Source organism: Carya illinoinensis, chromosome 11 (assembly GCF_018687715.1).
Source record: "Carya illinoinensis cultivar Pawnee chromosome 11, C.illinoinensisPawnee_v1, whole genome shotgun sequence".
In the NCBI taxonomy this organism is placed as follows: Eukaryota; Viridiplantae; Streptophyta; class Magnoliopsida; order Fagales; family Juglandaceae; genus Carya; species Carya illinoinensis.
In genome coordinates, this window is record NC_056762.1 from 30,685,459 (window position 1) to 30,703,951 (window position 18,493).

General features: G+C 34.9%; 2 protein-coding genes across 4 annotated transcripts; both read right to left on the bottom strand.

The window, feature by feature from the left end:
* Positions 1 to 5,246: 5,246 nt before the first annotated feature.
* Positions 5,247 to 8,093, bottom strand: LOC122280602 (54S ribosomal protein L51, mitochondrial). Its single transcript, XM_043091567.1, has 4 exons — positions 7,978 to 8,093; positions 7,347 to 7,426; positions 5,809 to 5,915; positions 5,247 to 5,728 (listed from the first exon to the last, which is right to left on the bottom strand). Exons 2-4 carry the CDS (start codon positions 7,424 to 7,426, stop codon positions 5,556 to 5,558), a joined length of 360 nt encoding a protein of 119 aa, XP_042947501.1. The 5' UTR covers positions 7,978 to 8,093; the 3' UTR covers positions 5,247 to 5,555.
* Positions 8,094 to 9,596: 1,503 nt separating this feature from the next.
* On the bottom strand, positions 9,597 to 18,187 carry LOC122281313 (alpha,alpha-trehalose-phosphate synthase [UDP-forming] 5-like). 3 transcript variants are annotated; one of them, XM_043092690.1, is made up of 4 exons: positions 17,946 to 18,187; positions 15,348 to 17,397; positions 12,854 to 13,127; positions 9,597 to 10,454 (listed from the first exon to the last, which is right to left on the bottom strand). In XM_043092690.1, the coding sequence occupies exons 2-4, from the start codon at positions 17,330 to 17,332 to the stop codon at positions 10,131 to 10,133; spliced, it is 2,583 nt and encodes an 860-aa protein (XP_042948624.1). In that variant the 5' UTR covers positions 17,333 to 17,397; positions 17,946 to 18,187; the 3' UTR covers positions 9,597 to 10,130. The 3 variants fall into 3 exon arrangements, with proteins under 3 accessions (XP_042948624.1, XP_042948623.1, XP_042948625.1); XM_043092689.1 differs by having other exon boundaries at positions 17,834 to 17,946; XM_043092691.1 differs by lacking the exon at positions 17,946 to 18,187 and adding an exon at positions 17,642 to 17,796.
* Between the last annotated feature and the right edge of the window lie 306 nt (positions 18,188 to 18,493).

Below are 18,493 nucleotides of genomic sequence, written 5' to 3' on the forward strand. Positions count from 1 at the left end.
CGTTTGGCCGATACTCGACCTGACCCTAATTTCATAAGAGAGTATCTACTTGTTTTAAAGGCAGATTATTTTCATGTTAGTCAAATTCATCTCTCTCCCTGAAAATAAGATGGCCAATGCAAATTATAAAGCATTCCCACCAAACAAGACTCCTTCAAGAAATTTCTTATTTCTTAATACTAGTGAATAAATACGAAAGTTTTACGCAACTTCTCATATCTTGTACTTAATAGGATGATGCCAAAAATATAAATTAATTTAGTAAAGCTACTGGTTGACTTTAATGACTTTAGCTACATTTTTTAGAAGAATAAGAAATCCATTAGATATAGTGATTGCAAATTAGTAGCAACTTTATTTTTTCCAATCATTCCTAGAACCAACTTCTTTGCCAATGCTTTCTAAACCAACATTGGGAAGAAAAAAAACCAAAAGTACTGATGAATGGATTTCTTTTTATGTTCATGTATACTATTCATTTAATAAACCAATAATATGGTATAAATGTACTTTTAGTAATCACACTAAACCAAAAATCCATAGGCCCTATTTAATTTTTAAAATACACAAGCCTACTCCCAAAGAATTGTGTATTCTTCAAAGAATCTTCAATCAATCTTATTCAAAATATTCTTCAAAGTTATCTCTATATGAAAAAAAAAATTATGTTAAACATATAATTAATTGAAATGACTATAAGAAAATATTCTTCAAATATGAATTTTACCGGTTCTAACTTATAGTTTTCATCATCTTCCATTACATTTTGAGAGTCATAATTAATAGAGGAAGTCATCAACCAGTTTTATGTGCATATAAGAGTTTCAACTGTTGTTGGGACCAATGAGCTATGAAATGATCTAAGACCCAACCTTTAACACTAAATGCCGACTTAGAAGCAACAGCAGATATCGAAATAGTTAACACATATCGAGCTATATTAGTAAGGAATAGATATCTGATTGAGTTCACCTTTCACCATATTAGAATATCAAAGTAGTGTTGATCCTTTAACACTTTCCATGAAATACTTATTCAATTTTGATTTAGACTTTACCACACCTTTTGATATTTGATATTGCTGATACATATTGAATATACCATCCTCATCATTATAATAAATGTTGTTTTGGGTCTCATCAATACTTGATTGGCCCTTACTTGAACTTACATTGAATTTTGAATATTGCTTATACACTAGCTCAATCATCCTCCTTAAATAATCAACAAGTTCAGATGCTTGCTCATGGCTAAGAATATTTGTAAAATAAAATTCCAAAACTTCCAACTTGAAGCGTGGATCAAGCATAAATGCAATAAACAACATTTTGTTCAATTTTCTCCAATTATTTGTCATATTTCTACAACATCCTCTCTGATATGGTTTTCAGCATATTACTCTCACTCATAGAAAATTTATTCAAATGTTTATAGATTGTACATATTTCTTTAATGAACAAATTCAAAGTTGCATAAACTGAGATTGAAACCCGCAAAGTCATATCATAAAAAAACTTCAAAAATTGTACAAAACTCCTGATAGTTTCCCAATCATGTAAAGTTGATATTCCTTATCCAACCTCACATAAATATAGACTAAACTCATTATCTTCATCTTGCAGCACTTCAAACGTAGCATAATATTTGAAAGTCATACTCAACATTAGAATTGTTGAGTTCCACCTAGTTGAAACATCAAGACAAAGAAGCTCACCACCCAAAATATTTTGTTTCTCTGTGCTTGACTTGAACTTATTAAGTCTTATAGGGGAAAACTTTACATATTTAACTGCATTTCGAATATTCACAATTGATTTATCAATTTTTTTTAATCCATCATAGACAATAAGATTCAAAATATGTACATAATATCTTATATGCGTAAGGTCATTGTCTAATACCATACAGTCCCTAAGTTTGGTAATTTTCTTCAAATAATCGATAGTCGTGGTATTAGAAGATGCATTATCAATTGTGATTGTAAATATCTTCTTTATACCCCATCCAAGTATAGATGACTCAATTTCTTTTCTTATTGTTATCCCTTTGTGATCAAAAACTTTGTTAAAATCTATCATTTTCTTATACAAGATCCAATCATTATCAATAAAATTGTTTAATATGCACATATAATTTAGATTTTGAATTAATGTTCACACGTCAGTAGTGATGCAAATCTTATAATCGAATGTCATGAACATGTTATTCAACTTTTCTTTTTCTAACATATACATTTTCATACAATCTCGCATAACAATAATGCGAGAGAAGATTGGGAATCTAGGCTCAAATACGGCTTTAAAGTCTTTAAAACCTTGTTTTTCTACAAATCTAAACGATAACTCATCCACAATTATCATTTTATCTACCATTGACCATATTTTCTATTCGTTGTACTTGGCAAGTCCAACACTACGATTGCTAGTTGTACCATCCACCCCCATCTTTCTAGTCCCAGTTATTTTTTATTGGGAGTTATCCCTTCCAACTCCACTAGTATTAAAGGTTTTACGTCTCTCATTATGGTACTTCAAGGATGAAGTACCTTATCTTTTAGGATAGCATAACAAAACCTTACTATATTTGATTTTTTGGCAGCAAGGAAACATTACCAGGTTGACTTTCTGCTAATAAAAAGATAGCTAACAAAGGCCTATCACAACTAAAGGTTTGAGTTTCCAGTTTCAATGTTGATTCTTGTAAAAAATTCTAAAAACGAGATATATCATCCATCTATATTCTTCTTGATTTCTCAAAAAAACTATCCAAAAACAGAGGCCTTAGCATGATAGTTCTGTTGCATATTGAAGTTGTAGATCTAGTTTCTAAAGTTAGAGATGTAAGCTACAGAAAATGCAAGCAAAAATTTATGACAGTCCAATTCATCTAAATGTTTGCATTTTCTATTACTAATAACAATTCAAATCTTAATGGCCTAATTTATTTTGGCTCCTCCTCCACTGTTGTTTGACATATTTCCTTAATCTAATTTTGTATGTTGAACTAGAAAAGACCCAAAAAATAAAAAATAAAAATGCCAGAACCTAAAGTGTTAGAATCCATTATATATATATATATATCATAATATTGCCGGCATTTTTTTGACAAGAAGAAGTGTTAAATCCAAATGAAGTGTACAACAATATCCCCAACATTTTGTTTTGTTTTGTTTTATCTAATAACAAGAAGAAACAGAGAGTTGATAAAAGTTGGTGGGTGGTCTCTTTCAGAAAGCAGTACACTAATTTCTCAAAGCTTCTAACGGCATTTCATCAATTTACAGTCCAAATATCTAACCAGCATTTCATCATATAGTTGTCTCACATTTCTAAAAACTGCACATGACTAGAATATTTCACCAGCAACCACCTTCCCATAAAACCCAAATCTCATCTTGACCCAAGAGAGCCTAGTGCAAGCTTTGAGTACAAATGGGTATGCAGTAAACATAACCTAAAGAAAGCATACACACATAACTCATACACGTACGAAAATCACAATAACAAACCAATATAGAGAGACAGAGAGTAATACCTATAGACTATCCTGAAAATCAGGTGGACAAGCAAAAGAAGAGGAGGGTTGAGACTTGACAATGATGAGGGAGATGGCTCAGATGGGTTATCGGGTACTGGAGGAGAGCTTCTGAGCAAGGGCGAGAGAGAGAATCAGAGAGCTACGCATCTTTGTGTGAAAACGAGTATCAAGTATTACCTAATAAGAAATGAAAATGGCTACAGTATAACCTGTTTCCGATTCCACATACAAACAGGTTGAGATTTCAGGTCAAGTTGTGTCAAAAAAAAAAAAACAGACGGGTCGGGTGCACAGTTTATTTGTACAACTCTAGGTAGGAGAAAGAAAATGAGATGGCAGAAAGAAGAGAAGAGTGTGCGGAAGAGAAGATAAACGAGGAGGTATGATTTATTATATTAGTACATACCATAAATTACATAAATCTCATATTTATTGAAATGTTATTGGTTTGTGCCAAAAAGGAAGAAACACCCAACCGGCCCATAGCTTTTCTCTTAGATGTATTTTTGAAAAAAAAAAAATTGGATCCCGCATGTAAATAGGTGTTGAGTTAAAAAAAAAATATGAATCACACGTGTAAAGTGGTATTGAGTTTAGTGATGTTTGATTTAGAAGTTGTGTGTTTGGATATTAAACTATACTTAAATTTGAACTCAACTCAGATGAGCTCAATTGTTTCTATGTTCCAAATATAGTCTTAATCGCCCAAATCAAAAATAGTTTAGAAAAAGTAGTGTAGACTGGAAAAAAAAAAATTGAAAAATATATATATCGTGTGTATGCAGGTACTCGCTATGCAACTTAATTTCATCTTACACAACATATCTATCTGTGTGTGTTTATATCAAAGTCCTATCTATTACTTCGATAGGACTTTGATAAAATCATAATCACCTCATTGTTTATTTAGCCTAGCTCTAAAATAATGCGTACGTGTTAGCGGTGTGTAAAAACGATTTCCTGTCTAATTGAAAAACCTTCTAAATGAAGAGGGTAAGTGATAATGGAATGATACTTTGTGAGATGTAACCGTATTGACTATTGAGTATTGAGTCAAAATTTAGAAGATAGGGGACAAGAAATTGATTGTTCGTTGAGATAACTATTTTTCTTTCTACCTACATTAGTCAAGTATTAACAAAAAAACTATTAGAATTATGTCATTTACAAGCCTAATGTTTAGCGCACACAGTGTGAGATTCATTATTTTTTATGAAAAAAAAAGGTTAAAAATGACAAAAATTTTGCATACAAATTGACGTGACAGCTTTACACATCAGCGATGTTTTTAGTATGTCAACAAAAAAAAAAAGTATTCAAATCAAAAACTTTATGTAATTACTTTTGCATACTCATTGCGCACTCAATTAATATGATTGACTCGTTACTTTTTTTTAATATAAATAACTGTTTTAGTCAATCTTGTCAGTATAGTGTACAAGAAATATTAAAAAATGACTGTATATAGCATAACACTTTGCAAATAAATTCCTATATTCTTCAAAAACAAAAAAATACTTAAAACTCTCCCACTTGTCCACCCCCAGCACTAATCTGGCAAACGGCAGATCCAGTCCCATGTTTCAGCCGAAACGGGGAAATCGGACGGAATTCCCAAATTTCCCTCTTTCGATTCAGAGAAGACATCTGAAATCTAAACCGGGTTTTCTTTTTCCAGACAGACGTTCAAACTGGGGGAACAATTGAGGTGGAGTTCTATGTAATCAATATTATTAAAAAAGAAGCAAAAATCATTGGTTTTCTCAGATTCACACCATGCTTATTAACAAGTAAACAAGATCACGGGAAACATGAATACCCAAAGGCATGTCATTATTCAGGATGAAATAACATGTGGGGTAGATGCCATAAAAGTGTTCAAAATGTGAGTAATATGCATACGCATCAGATACTCATATACTGCAGTACCCAAAGTTAACTGATAACGACCATTAAGTTACTAGAATGGATGGTTCCACTAAAGGAATCCCACATGGAGCTGTTCTCTTGTGCCTCCCTCAAAATTTCACCTCCGTTGTCCATGTACCCTGAACGCTAGGGTGTTTTGTTACGTGTCTTGTCTTCAATTTCACTACCTTCCTGCCCAATGCATTCCTTAGCCTGGTTGCATGTAGAAGGATGTCTTCCGGATCCATATTCTTCACACATATCACCCGTTCATTTTTGTTCCCTGTGCATTTGGCTCAAGAAATCCTTATTTAAACTTCAGGAGTTTTGTAGTAAATTCACGTGAGAAGGGGGTAATCTTACGGTAAAAGCCTTTCAAATGTGGATGTTGCCCACGAATGAGTTCAGTGACAACTTCTAACTGAGGATTTTTCTCTCTAAATGAGGGTAGATTTGACTCCATAAATGCCCTGTCATATTGATTCCATTAGATAAGAATACGAAAGGGAATCACTAGATAAGAAAACGTGACTCCATAAGTTGTAACCAACCAAGCCCATTAAAACAAGCAAATGAAAGGAAAAAAAATGAAAGAAGAATCACATAATGCATTCAATTATCAATTTCCACTACCTGAAAACAAATTATACACCTCTTGTCCAAGCACTTCTAAGAGCTAGAGGCTCCAAAAATAATCAGGCACTCCTACAACTCCTGGATTAACAACTTTGTTGAGATAGATGATCTTAATGGACGGGAGGACACAATTTTCATGGCTGAGACCCAAGCTAGCTTCATTATCATTCAAAGGATTGACCTTTAGATGAATCTTCACCAGTTCGATAAATAAGTACTATCTCCATTTTGACATCAACGTTTTAGTATCTTGTCACCAACGCTTAGTGTAATGAAGCTTGAAACAAGTACCTAGGGATGATCTAAAAGAGCAAGCCAATGGATTTACTACCTGGGTACGGAGTACTACATATAACTCCAACAAAATTGAAAGAATGCTTCAAATCACATATGTGAAACGTATTGATCTGCAATCCCAAGATAACTTCATTATGGGCCATAAAAAGAAAGTTATATGTGATAAATAGAGTATTGCCACACTATAACTTTGTAACTGCATTGATTAACAAACCAAACTTCACATTCCACCAAACAATTCTCATCAGAAATTTAATAGGTCTGAAGCTGTCATGACTCCAGAGAGGGAAAAAGGGGGCAACGGTGATTTACCCTGCCTATAGTCTAATGAGTTGTGAAATATCGGAAAGTGGTGCTATTCATGAAGATGCTATTGGTCACATATAATCAGCCCAGTCGCCGTAAATGTGTCTGGCTGGGAATACATAGAGAGAGCTAGAGTTACAAAGTCTAAGCGGATTCCCTGCCAGCCAACTGTCAAATTCCCTAGGTTGCTGTTTTCTGCATACATTAAATGGTTGATGCTAATTACAATTTTAGACATTCCCAAGACAACACACGCATACATGATGCAATAGTTTTCATTGCTGAATTTCCACTGCAGAGATGTCTTCTTTTAAAAAACTTCAAAGCCAGAAGGAAAACTGTTCAATTGTATCTAGCAAGCTCACGTTTGAACTCAGACCTTCCAACAAAGCAAGGTACAGACCTTTAACTTCCATTTATAATATCATTCTAATAACTCATAAGAAATGGCAATAGACCAATCCATTATGCTGAACAATCAATATAAAAAAATAAAAAATAAAATTTAAAATAAAAAGGACAGGCTACCTTGCAAATGATTATACAGTAAAAATTAAAGCATAATCAATCATGTTCTTCCGCTTCAAACAGTTTATCTCAAGAAATAAAAACATTTCAACAATCAATAACATGTATATGAGAAAATTAGCTTAAAAGCATACCTGATGCCCCTACTACTTCCACCCCAATCACAATAGCTCACAATCAGCTTTTGAAGTTGCCACACACCTCTCAAGGCCATCTGACTTCAAACGTGATGCGTTATTAGAGAAATAGAAACTTTATAAAGATTAAAAAAACCTGAATCAAGAAAGTTTCAAACTAAAATATGAAAAGGTAACTAGTAATAGCTAGAACAGTGCTGCTAATCAGAGCAGACCTCTGCATACAGAAGAGCGGAATGCAACTGAATACGAAGATTATTATTTTTGTTGTAATTTTTTCAAAAGGGACTTGTACTTTCCATGTACTCGTCTTTGAAATGAACAACAAAATGGTAAGAAATTTTCTTAAATGTATTGCCATAATGATAAAGGTAGCTGTATTTGCTCGACGATTTTTGAACATCTTCATGAATTCTTTTAGGTTTTGCCAAAAAAAGTTATTTTATTTTGTATTGAAATTCAAAGCCATTAATCTCGCACATGTACAGAAAATTCAGATATTTGGGGAAAAACGTGTGATTCGTACAAACTGAGAACAACAGAGAGAATGGTGGTTGTAAAGACAAACTCACACGCAGAAGCATTTCAAAGAGAGAAGAAGATCTGGATAAGGTTCTTGTAGACTAACCTTCTTTTATCACGCTATCGGAGCGACGGTGGTCGGCGATATAGTGTTCGGTAGAATGAGGAGAGAAAGTAGAGAGGGTTTAACCAAACAGGAGCGAAGGGCTTTAAACGAAAAAGCATTTCGTTTAAAAAAAAAAAAAAAACCAATAATATTTGGTATCCAAAATTGATTCCAAATAATTAAATTACAAAAGTAATTAAATTCCTTTGATTTTATTAATATATCATTTCCAATAGTTTGAAAATGAGAAAATATTTATATACGTATTAAATAGACAAATTTCGTAAAATTTCTTTATAAAACAAGGAATCCATCTTGAAAAAGTGTTAAAAAAAAGTCTTTTTTTTTTTTACCTATATTTTTACAAACGATCTGTACAATATTTATCTATTTAGAACTTATACCTAATATTATTTTTTTTTTTAAAAAATCTATTTAGCTATTTTTACTATTTATTAAAGGTAATTATTTTAATTAATAATTGAAAAATCTAAGAATTATAATGCTGACAAGTGACCACCATTAAAGATATCCGCAGATGATTACCTCGAGTCAAATTTTCTTGTGCAACGCAAATATGTTATATATATATTATACTTTTATTTATATAATATATTATAACTTTATCTGGTATTTAGATCCCCTATAAATTATCTTTTATGTTTAAAAAATAAAAATTTAAGATTAATAGTTAATGCTACCTCCTTATAATAAAAAATGTAAAATGAAAGTGTAGAAAGTAGCATTACATTCAAGAATTAGGTGCGGGATAAGATGAGATAAAATAGTTTCATTATGAAAGTTAAAAGCTGAATAAAATATTGATAGAATATTATTTTTTAATATTATAATTATTTTAAGATTTAAAAAGGTTGAATTGTTTATTATATTATGTGAAAATTTAAAAAGACTGTAATGATAAGATGAGATGAAACATTTTTACTATCCAAACGGGCCGCATGCAAATTCCATATATATTAATTAATATATATAGTTTTTGTCCCACATATATGTTTGATACATTATTAATATTCACTCTTTTATTTTTTTTATTTTTTTTTCTTACCAAATATGTGGTATATAAATTATGAGTAGAAGAATTTTGTAGTGTGTAGAGATGAGTAGCAAACTCTAATTTGGAATCTATTCCCGATTTCGAAGCTGCACATAAAGAGTGTGAAGTATGAGAGACTGCTTGGACCCTGAAGGAGCAACTAAAACAGTCGCCGAGTACAGCTTTATGATAGATCATAACTTATAAGGTCACTTCAGAGACTGGACATGGAGGGAGGACCCCAGTGGCATGTTGTCGGCATAGGCGGCGGTTTAGAAAAACAATGCAAAAAGGTAGTGGCTTGGAGAGGGGAAGAGAGGCACGCCCCTTTTGAAATCTATTTGACATTCTAAAGATGATCCAACAAAACCGAATATCAATGGGTGTAGAAGGCTATCAGCAGTAGCAACCCACCAAATGTGTGCTAAACATGCAGCATGTCCGATTATACCATGCAAGGATAACCTTACCTCCTATTTACAGCAAGTGTAAGTATGTCACACTGCAACTAGTTTTTCCTTTAAATAGTTGCCTTATAAAGCTACTTAAAATATGACATATGAACTTGTACGACTGAAATCATAGAATTTTTTTCAGAAAAATATCCGCATCCCAAGTCAAGATATGAAAAGAGCACATCAAAGTTTAACGGTGAATGTAGATATCTATAAATACTGACTTCTAATTAAGTAAAATCTGACCACAACAAGTTTATTGTGTAATTCGTTAGTGTAGCTGCCTCTAACTCCCCCGAGACTTATTCAGTAAGCTCTTCAACCCTGGTGAAATGATTTTTACAGGCTCTGGCATAGGCCCCAGAGAGATCCAAGTTTGCTAGCCTATCACACTAACCCCAGCCAAAGAATCACAAATACCAACATACAAACAAACCAACAGCATGACATGGAGCAACAAATAATAGGTACCATTTATCCACGGACAGTAGAAACAACTTGGTAATTTTGCAATCTGGCAGAAAAGCATGTACACCTCCAATACACCGAGCTCGATCCCGACCAGAAAAATCATACCAGTTGAGAAATTTCGCACAAGTGAACCCCACATCGATTATGAAAGGGCTCTCCCTAGAGAGAGAAGACTATTTATTCTCCGCAAAAATTACCCGCTGAGATGCAGCAGGAGCATTTCTATTAGCCTGATATGAAGCATTGGCGAGGCCCTGCAGCATTCTTAAAATCTCAGTTGTGTCTTCCAAATAGTACTTGGCTTTGCTGGGCTTCTGGCCAACAGTGCAAGCAAAAACTTCAGCAACCTGGGATAGAGAATCCTTCGCACTCATTATCACCTCAAACATGTCCTCATCTGACCTGTCATCCCCAATACAGAGAACAAAATCTGGAAGCATTCCCTTCTGTCGCATTGTTGAGAGGAGATATTCTGCTATAATGCCTTTATTAACACCCTGTAGTGATCAGAGTTATGGATCACATTTTGAGAACTTGTTTTTCTTTACAAGTAGACTAAGTTTTTCAATTTAGAGGAGACTTATTTTGCTTTTTTATTATTCAAAATTCAAAAGGAATATAAAAAAATGAATCCCACAAAAGAGTCAAGCAATTGGGCAAATTTGATCAGAAAATAGAGGTCCCACACATAACTACAACTTCTAGTCTTCTAGGTTATACTAATTTTTTTGTTTATAAGTAATAATTCATTATTAATTCTTTATTTTAGTTATACTAATTAATGAACAGCATAATTCATTATTAACTCTTTATTCTAGGTTATACTAATTTATGAACCGCACTATGAATAGTCTTATTATACGTTCCAACAAACATGTTTTCTTCTTTTGATGAGTGAATGGCAACTTCAATTGCAAAGGTTGGTCATTCTAAAAATGCAAGAAAATCATTACTGAGTTAGATTTGCAGACCATGTTGACAATGATGATCTAGTGTAAGGAAACGAGGAAGAAAATGATACTGATCATGATCATTATGATGGTGATGAAGCAGAATTAATGTTAAGGACGGACCGCTCACAGGTATTTTTCATTTGGACAGCTTCTTCAGGCAAGATCTTGACTATGGACATCTGTTACTACACTCTGAGGCTGCCAAGGCGTTATGGGATGACGTGTTTAGAAGGAGGATTGGGTATTCAGAACTTGCAATCTTTCAACAAAGCCTTGCTTGGCAAATGGCTATGGAGGTACCACAAACAGGGAGCCTTGTAGAGAATTGTCATCGAATTGAAGTATGGGGAAGAATGAGGAGGATGGTGTTCCAATGAGGTGAGTGGGCCTTATGGAATGGGGCTATGGAAGCATATAAGAAGAGGTTGGGATCCATATTCAAGAAATATCTGCTTTACGATGAGTGATGGATCCAAAAATAAATTTTGGCATGATGTATGATGTGGCACTCAAAGAAACTTATCCACAAGTTTATCATATAGCAAGAACAAAAGAAGCCTCGATTGCGGACCTATTAATCATCTCCAATGGTATTCCCCAATGGAATGTTACATTCCTCATAGATGCAAAAGATTGGGAAATTAACGCTTTTTTGGAGTTCTTTGACCTAGTGTACTCCACCCGTTTGTTGGGGGGAGTTGAAGATTTTTTGGTGCCCCTCTAAGAACAGGAAATTCACAATCTGCTCTCTCTACCAAGCCATGACAACACACAATACAAATCCATTCCCATGGAGGGAATGAGTATTTGAAAGACAAAGGCACCTTTAAAAGCAGCATCTTTTGTAGGGACGGCTTTCTTGGGAAAGATCCTCACTCTAGACAACTTGAGGAAATGTCAAATCACAGTCATGTATTAGTGTTATATGTGCAAAAAGAGTGAAGAGTCCATTGACCATCTACTACTTCATTGTGAGATTGCCATGACATTATGGAATGAAGTCTTTGCTCGGATGGGATTAACTTGGGTGATGCCAAGAAGAGTATACAACCTCCTAGCTTCTTGGAGAGGCATTCAAGGGAACTTTCAAATTCCATCACTATGGAGATGGTTCCAATATGCTTTCGGTGGTGCATTTGGAGGGAGAGGAATGAAAGAAGTTTTAAAAATCAACAACGGTCAATGGATGAGCTTAGAAACTTATTTTTCAATAATTTTACTCCATTGGTCAATTGTAATTGATTTTTCATGGCATGAATTTTCATATATTCCTTGTATCACTAAATTAGCACGCTTATGTATTGCTGTTGTATATATCCCCTATATACTTGGGCTCTTGTCTACTCTTTTGATCAATAAAATTTTCTATACCGATTACTTGTCAAAAATTAAAAATAATAATAATAATAATAATAATAATAAATAAATAAAAATTATTTACCGATCAAAAATAAAAAATAAAAAGACTGGAGCTACCTGGGTTATGCCTACTACTATGTTTCTGACCAGCTGGAAGAGTATTGGTGGTATTCCACAAATTACAGCTTTGTTGAAGATGGTTCCTATTTGTATTTTATGGTGCATTTGAAAGGAAAAAAATTATCCAAATTGTCAAAATAGGGACCAGTCACTAGAGAAGATTAGATTGTTCTTTGTTAATACTTTATTTCTATGGACTAAAGCCGTTAATTTCAATGGCCTAGATCTTCATGATTTTCTTGTTTCTATTTCTTCGCCTTAACTAGGCTATTCTTTATGAAAACTAGAGATCCAAAGAATTACAAAAAACAATGCGATGAAAAAACTATCAACCTTAACAGTAAGGAGAGTTTTAATGAAAGCAAGAAAATGGAAATTCATGTATACACCCAATTATCCTGCTATTCGACTGTGGCACACCTCATTATAGATTGATTTGAGGAAAGCAGAACTATACCACTAACCTGAGGTTTAACCTCGACTATGTGCTGACCACTCTTGACAGAAACTGGCTCATTGGTAAGAACACTTTCAAGGTGATCAAGAAGCTCCTTAGCCTGGCATGAGCCAAAATCTGGGTCTGCAAACTGGTAATTCCAAACAAGAGCACTCTCTTTGGTCTCTATGGTAGAACCATCAGTGGTTTCAGTGTATAATTGCATTACAGGCTCAGCAATCTGTTTCCAGTCAAAATCTGGCACAGAAACACAAGTTTCCCAGTCCGCCTCATGATTTGGTCTGTAAGAGAATGACAATCATATTCAATACCACAAACAATTTGGCATTTGTGTCTGTTTTCAAATATTATTTTAAAGAGAATTGCATCTAAATGGGATGACCGATGGAACTGTTATCCTTTGGTAATTTAACAAGAAAAACAGAAGCACATTACCATAAAAAATAAAATTAAATAAATAAATAAATAAAATTTATAAGTAGCACATTACCATAAAATTAACAACCAATCAACCCATATATAAGTAAAACAACATTGTTTTTTTTTTTTTTATAAGTAAAACAACATTGTTAAGGTAACAGTAACAAAATCCTCATAACTCTTTATTTGTAGTTAGGTAAGAGTAAAAACTACATTCTCACACTCAAAAAATAAAAATAAAAAAGCCTAAACAACGTAGCATATATATATATATATAAAACTTATGAGAATATCTTCTAACTGGAGGTGGTACTAAAGACCCAAAAACAGCCTCCAATGGGAGGGTGCCACATCACCTTCAATATTTGAAGGGAATTATAGGTGCTTTAACAAGGAGCGTGTAATGGGGGGAATCTGGAATTTTTTTGTATTCTCTCTTTTCCAATGGTTTTCTGCTATTGTATTGAAGGGTGGGAATGTTCATGAGTTTTTTACCTTCTTTCCAGTTTACTAGAATGTAACTAGGTGTCTCACTTTGTATATTTCATGTGTACTTGGGCATTGCCTAGTTTCATTCTATTCAATAAAGATTATTATTTATCAAAAAATAAGACCGCACAACACAGAATCACAAGACCCTCCCAAAACCATCGCACCCATGACCCTCCAAGCTCCCAGATCCATGCGCCAGTACCTTTGCATCAAGGACCACCCAAACGAATTGATGTTCCTTATTTTTAATCTAAGGAAAATAAAGAAAGCAAATCTGTAAAGAAAAAGATCAGATCGAACGAAAATAAAAACGATGGATCAATTAATTCTTTTCAGCAACTAAAGTGCAAGAGAGTTGTCAAGAACTCCTAGCCCCAGCAGTTGAAACCGGAGAAAAAGAACCGAGAGTGAACCGGACTGTTGTGCCGATCAGATTCCATTAGTCAACATGGAAACCGGTTCTCGTGGTTGATGAGTCGAGAAAAATACCATAACTCCCTGTGAAAGACTAGAGATAGTATTCCTCTTCAAAGTTCTGGGTAGCCATGGAGACGATGTCATGGAGAATGAAGACATATGTGGGTTTTAGAAATCTTGAGAAAGAGCAATAAAAAATAAAAACACTTGTTGAACTTGTTTCTTTCCTACTTTTTTTTCTTTTATTTATGAGGTTTTCATCAACTGTAATAAGTCTCATGAAATTATTTTATAGAATGTTGACGTGGCCGGAGTTTGAGGGTGTTAAAGCCCCAGGAACGGAATGTCCGTTCCAAAGAGGACCTCAAAACTTATATCTCAAACCAAGGTAGGTTTGGCTCTCTGCGCCAACGCTAAAACAATCATGTTGACCAACAATAAAACACCAAATAAAACAGACCCAGTAACTCATAATATTAGAAAATGATTACGTTAGATAGACAAGTTAGCCAGGTTTAGTTTTTTACATCACTGACAGAAACCTATTTTTCACGTTTAAGAAGTTTTCCTGAACCTGAATAGAATTTTAAGACATTGAGCTAATGAAAACATACTTAGAGGTTGATGTTTAGAAATCCAAATTTAAGTAACACAAGTAAATACATGTAAGCAATATCCTACTATCATTTAATCCATTTTCTGAAATCCCAATGAAAATTTCTTCACTTAACACCATATGGCAAGAAATTGAGAACATCAGTTAGCCAGCAGAACTGTTATGTGGTAGACATTATCTATTTGTTTAACAGAAAAAATAAACCTCAGCCACCAACTCTGCAATAACTAAAAACCATCACCCAAATCCAGGACCAAATCATTGCTAGCATATTGAAAATAAACTGTGCAAATTAGGCTTAATCCAAGTCATTTACAGGTTTAAATGGATCTAGTATAGCTCTTTTTTTCTCCAAAGAAAACTAGCAAATTCAGTGACTGAACAAATGAACTTTCAGGCATATGCTCTACATCATTTATGCACTTTGCCCGTGTGACATTTAGAACCAAAACTAAGATGATGATTGTCATCAAAATCATATCAATCATTGTGAAGAGCAGCAACAAGTTTCACATAGATCCACTTTTTGAGAGAGAAGGAAGTGGGAAGTGTGTACCTCAAAAAATAACCATGCTCAGCAGCAATCCCAATCCTTTCACAAGAAGAAAACCATTCCACCAGAGTCTTCCTGTCCTTCCCACTAACAATGAAGACAACATTTTTGGGGTCTCTGCACAAGCTTTTTAAGGTTCCAACAGCTTCGGTATTGGCAGTGTTACTAATTGAACCAGGCAGCACCATAGCTCCATCATAATCTAGAAGAATTGCTCGGCTCTTAGTCCTCTTATAGGCTGAAACAATATGATCAACTGAGAGCTTTCTGAAATTTGGATCCAAAGCAATTACTCGAAACCCTAAACCAAAACCAATTCCCCAGCACCTCCTCCTCAGGTGATCCCTACATGCCCGTTCAAGATCTTGTAAAAAGCTACGTGCCCAATATGCAACATCATGTGTACTGACATATCTATAGTGCTTCTCATGCCTCAACTGCTTTTCTGCCTCAGAGACTATTAGGGCCGAATCCATAGCTTCCGCTACAGAATCTATGTTCCAAGGGTTAACTCGAATTGCACCACTTAATGATGGGGAGCACCCAACAAATTCAGATACCACCAGCATGCTCTTTTTGGGGGTCAATGTGTTTAGCCCTAAGGTCGCATCTAGTTTCTCATTTCCTTGTCGACAGATAATATATTCATAGGGAATAAGATTCATCCCATCCCTCACAGCTGTAACAAGACAACACTCTGCAATTACATAATAAGCAATTCGCTCATAAAACTGGAGTGGAGTATCAATCAAGACCACAGGCTTATATCCTTGCCTTCCAAATGTCTCATTAATCCTGCTCACGGTGGCAGTAGTTTCAGACTGGACCTCCTGTACATCCTTGCCTCTGCCCCTTGCAGGGTTTGCAATCTGAACCAAAACAACTTTACCCCTCTTATCAGGATGTTGTATGAGCAATTGTTCCATGGCCAGAAGTTTCAAGCTGATTCCTTTAAAAATGTCCATGTCATCAACCCCAAGCAAAACAGTACGACCTCTAAACTGATCTCGTAACTCTGCAACCTTAGATTCAGTCCCAGTAAGATTCAGAACAGATTGGAGCTGGCCTATATGAATCCCAACAGGAAGGATTTTAATACTTACTGTGCGACCATAATACTCAAGTCCTATGTAACCGCGCTTAGATTGATAAGAAAGCCCAAGCATTCTACCACAACAAGAGAGGAAGTGCCTAGCATAATCAAAAGTATGGAATCCGATGAGGTCAGAGTTTAAAAGGGCTCTCAGAAGTTCATCTCTTACAGGAAGTGTCCGGTATATCTCAGATGAAGGGAATGGGCTATGAAGGAAGAATCCAAGCTTCACCCTATTGAACCTCTTCCTCAAAAATGTTGGCAAGACCATCAAATGGTAATCATGAACCCACACAAAATCATCATCGGGACTGATCACTTCCATTACTTTATCTGCAAATATCTTGTTCACAGATACATAAGCTTGCCAAAGGGACCGATCAAATCGACCACCAAGATCTGGTGATAGAGGAAGCATGTAGTGAAATAAAGGCCATAAATGTTGCTTACAGAACCCATGGTAGAATTTACTAAAAAGCTCAGGAGTGATAAATGCCGGTACGCATTTGTAAGTCTCAAGCAAAGTTTGAGCTAGATCCTCTTGCTCATTTGGGTGAATCTCTTCTTTAAGGCAGCCAATATAAATTACTTCTACATCTTCACCAAGGCCATCTTTAAGTTGTAAAAGAAGTGAGTCATCATCCCAGCTGAAGCTCCACTGTCCATTATCACTACGATGCGACTTAAGTGGGAGCTGGTTTCCCACAATGATCATCCTATCCATAGAGATGGATGAGGGAGCATCAGAGCCAACACTATTGCTGTTATCATCATCTAGCTCGGACAACACTCCAGCGACAGTTGCTACTCGAGGTAGCGTCTTCCTCTCACGACCAAAAGTTGGGGATGCACCGGACGCAAGATCCAATAAGTTAGAATAAGACCTCGAAACCATGATACCGAAGCACTTGTCTACTGGGGGTACGGAGAGAACTTGCGTCGATTCCTCACAATCAAATTCTACAAAACAAGAAAAAAAAAAGAACCGATGACAAAACAGAACCAAACTAATACCCAGAAATTCTCCAAATCTCTAGCAAAATAAAATCATTTTTTTTATAGTGAGTAAGCAAACCAAATCACATATCGTCTAATCAGCCATTAAATAATAAACAGACAACCAACCCAGATTTGAGTAAAACCCCAGAAAACATATGAACATATTAAGCTATATCTGACAAAAATCATTTGGATGCAAAATTACCTACGAATCCAATCAAGTACCAACCCGGGAAAAGCAGCCATATTAAGATGGTCTATCAACTTATCAAAAAAAAAATATTAAGATGGTCTATCCAAAATAGTTCAAAATTTCCAAATGCATAGGCTTTGCTTTTTACAGAGAAAAATAAAAGAGAGAGTCAACTAAGCAAGACGGCAGAAGATGAAGCAATACTTTGAACCAAGTAGGATGACCAAAAGCAGCAGAAAGTGGGCATGCAACATGAAACAAAAGCAGAAACCGGAAAGATAAAGCTCTATAGTGGTAAACGAGACAATGAACTTACCCTGGGAAGAGGAGTGTGTCTCCCGGTTGATGTAAGACACTAAAGAAAGATTCTCTCGCTCTCTCTCTCTCACCTTCGTGACAATGGCATTAGCGGACCTTTTCTTTACCTTCCAGTTTGTTCAAAGTTTCAGTGTTTTTTTTTTTAATCTAAAATCTGGACAAAATGCGATGGGATGTCTTTATTCATAGAAGAATTTGATTCTCGTTTATCTCGATCAGGGTCTGCGTGTGTGACTCTGTGCGTGTGGGCGTGGGAGTGTACGACTGATAGAACGAGGAACAGAGAACAGTACACTCCAACACTGTTAACCATGGTTAGTTTTCATCACTTTTGAGTTAATTCTCTGCCTTTTCTACCTAACTCAACCAGTTAATATTGGTGTGCTCGTTCCAGCCACACCTCAGCGCGTGCTAATACGCGACCTTCTCGCGAGACACCAAATTCCTAATGTGCAATTTTTCTTTTTAGATTTAAAAATAATTTTCTATCAAGTCTCATGTATTTTTTTAAATACACTAAAAACAAATATTTTCAAACTAAAAAAA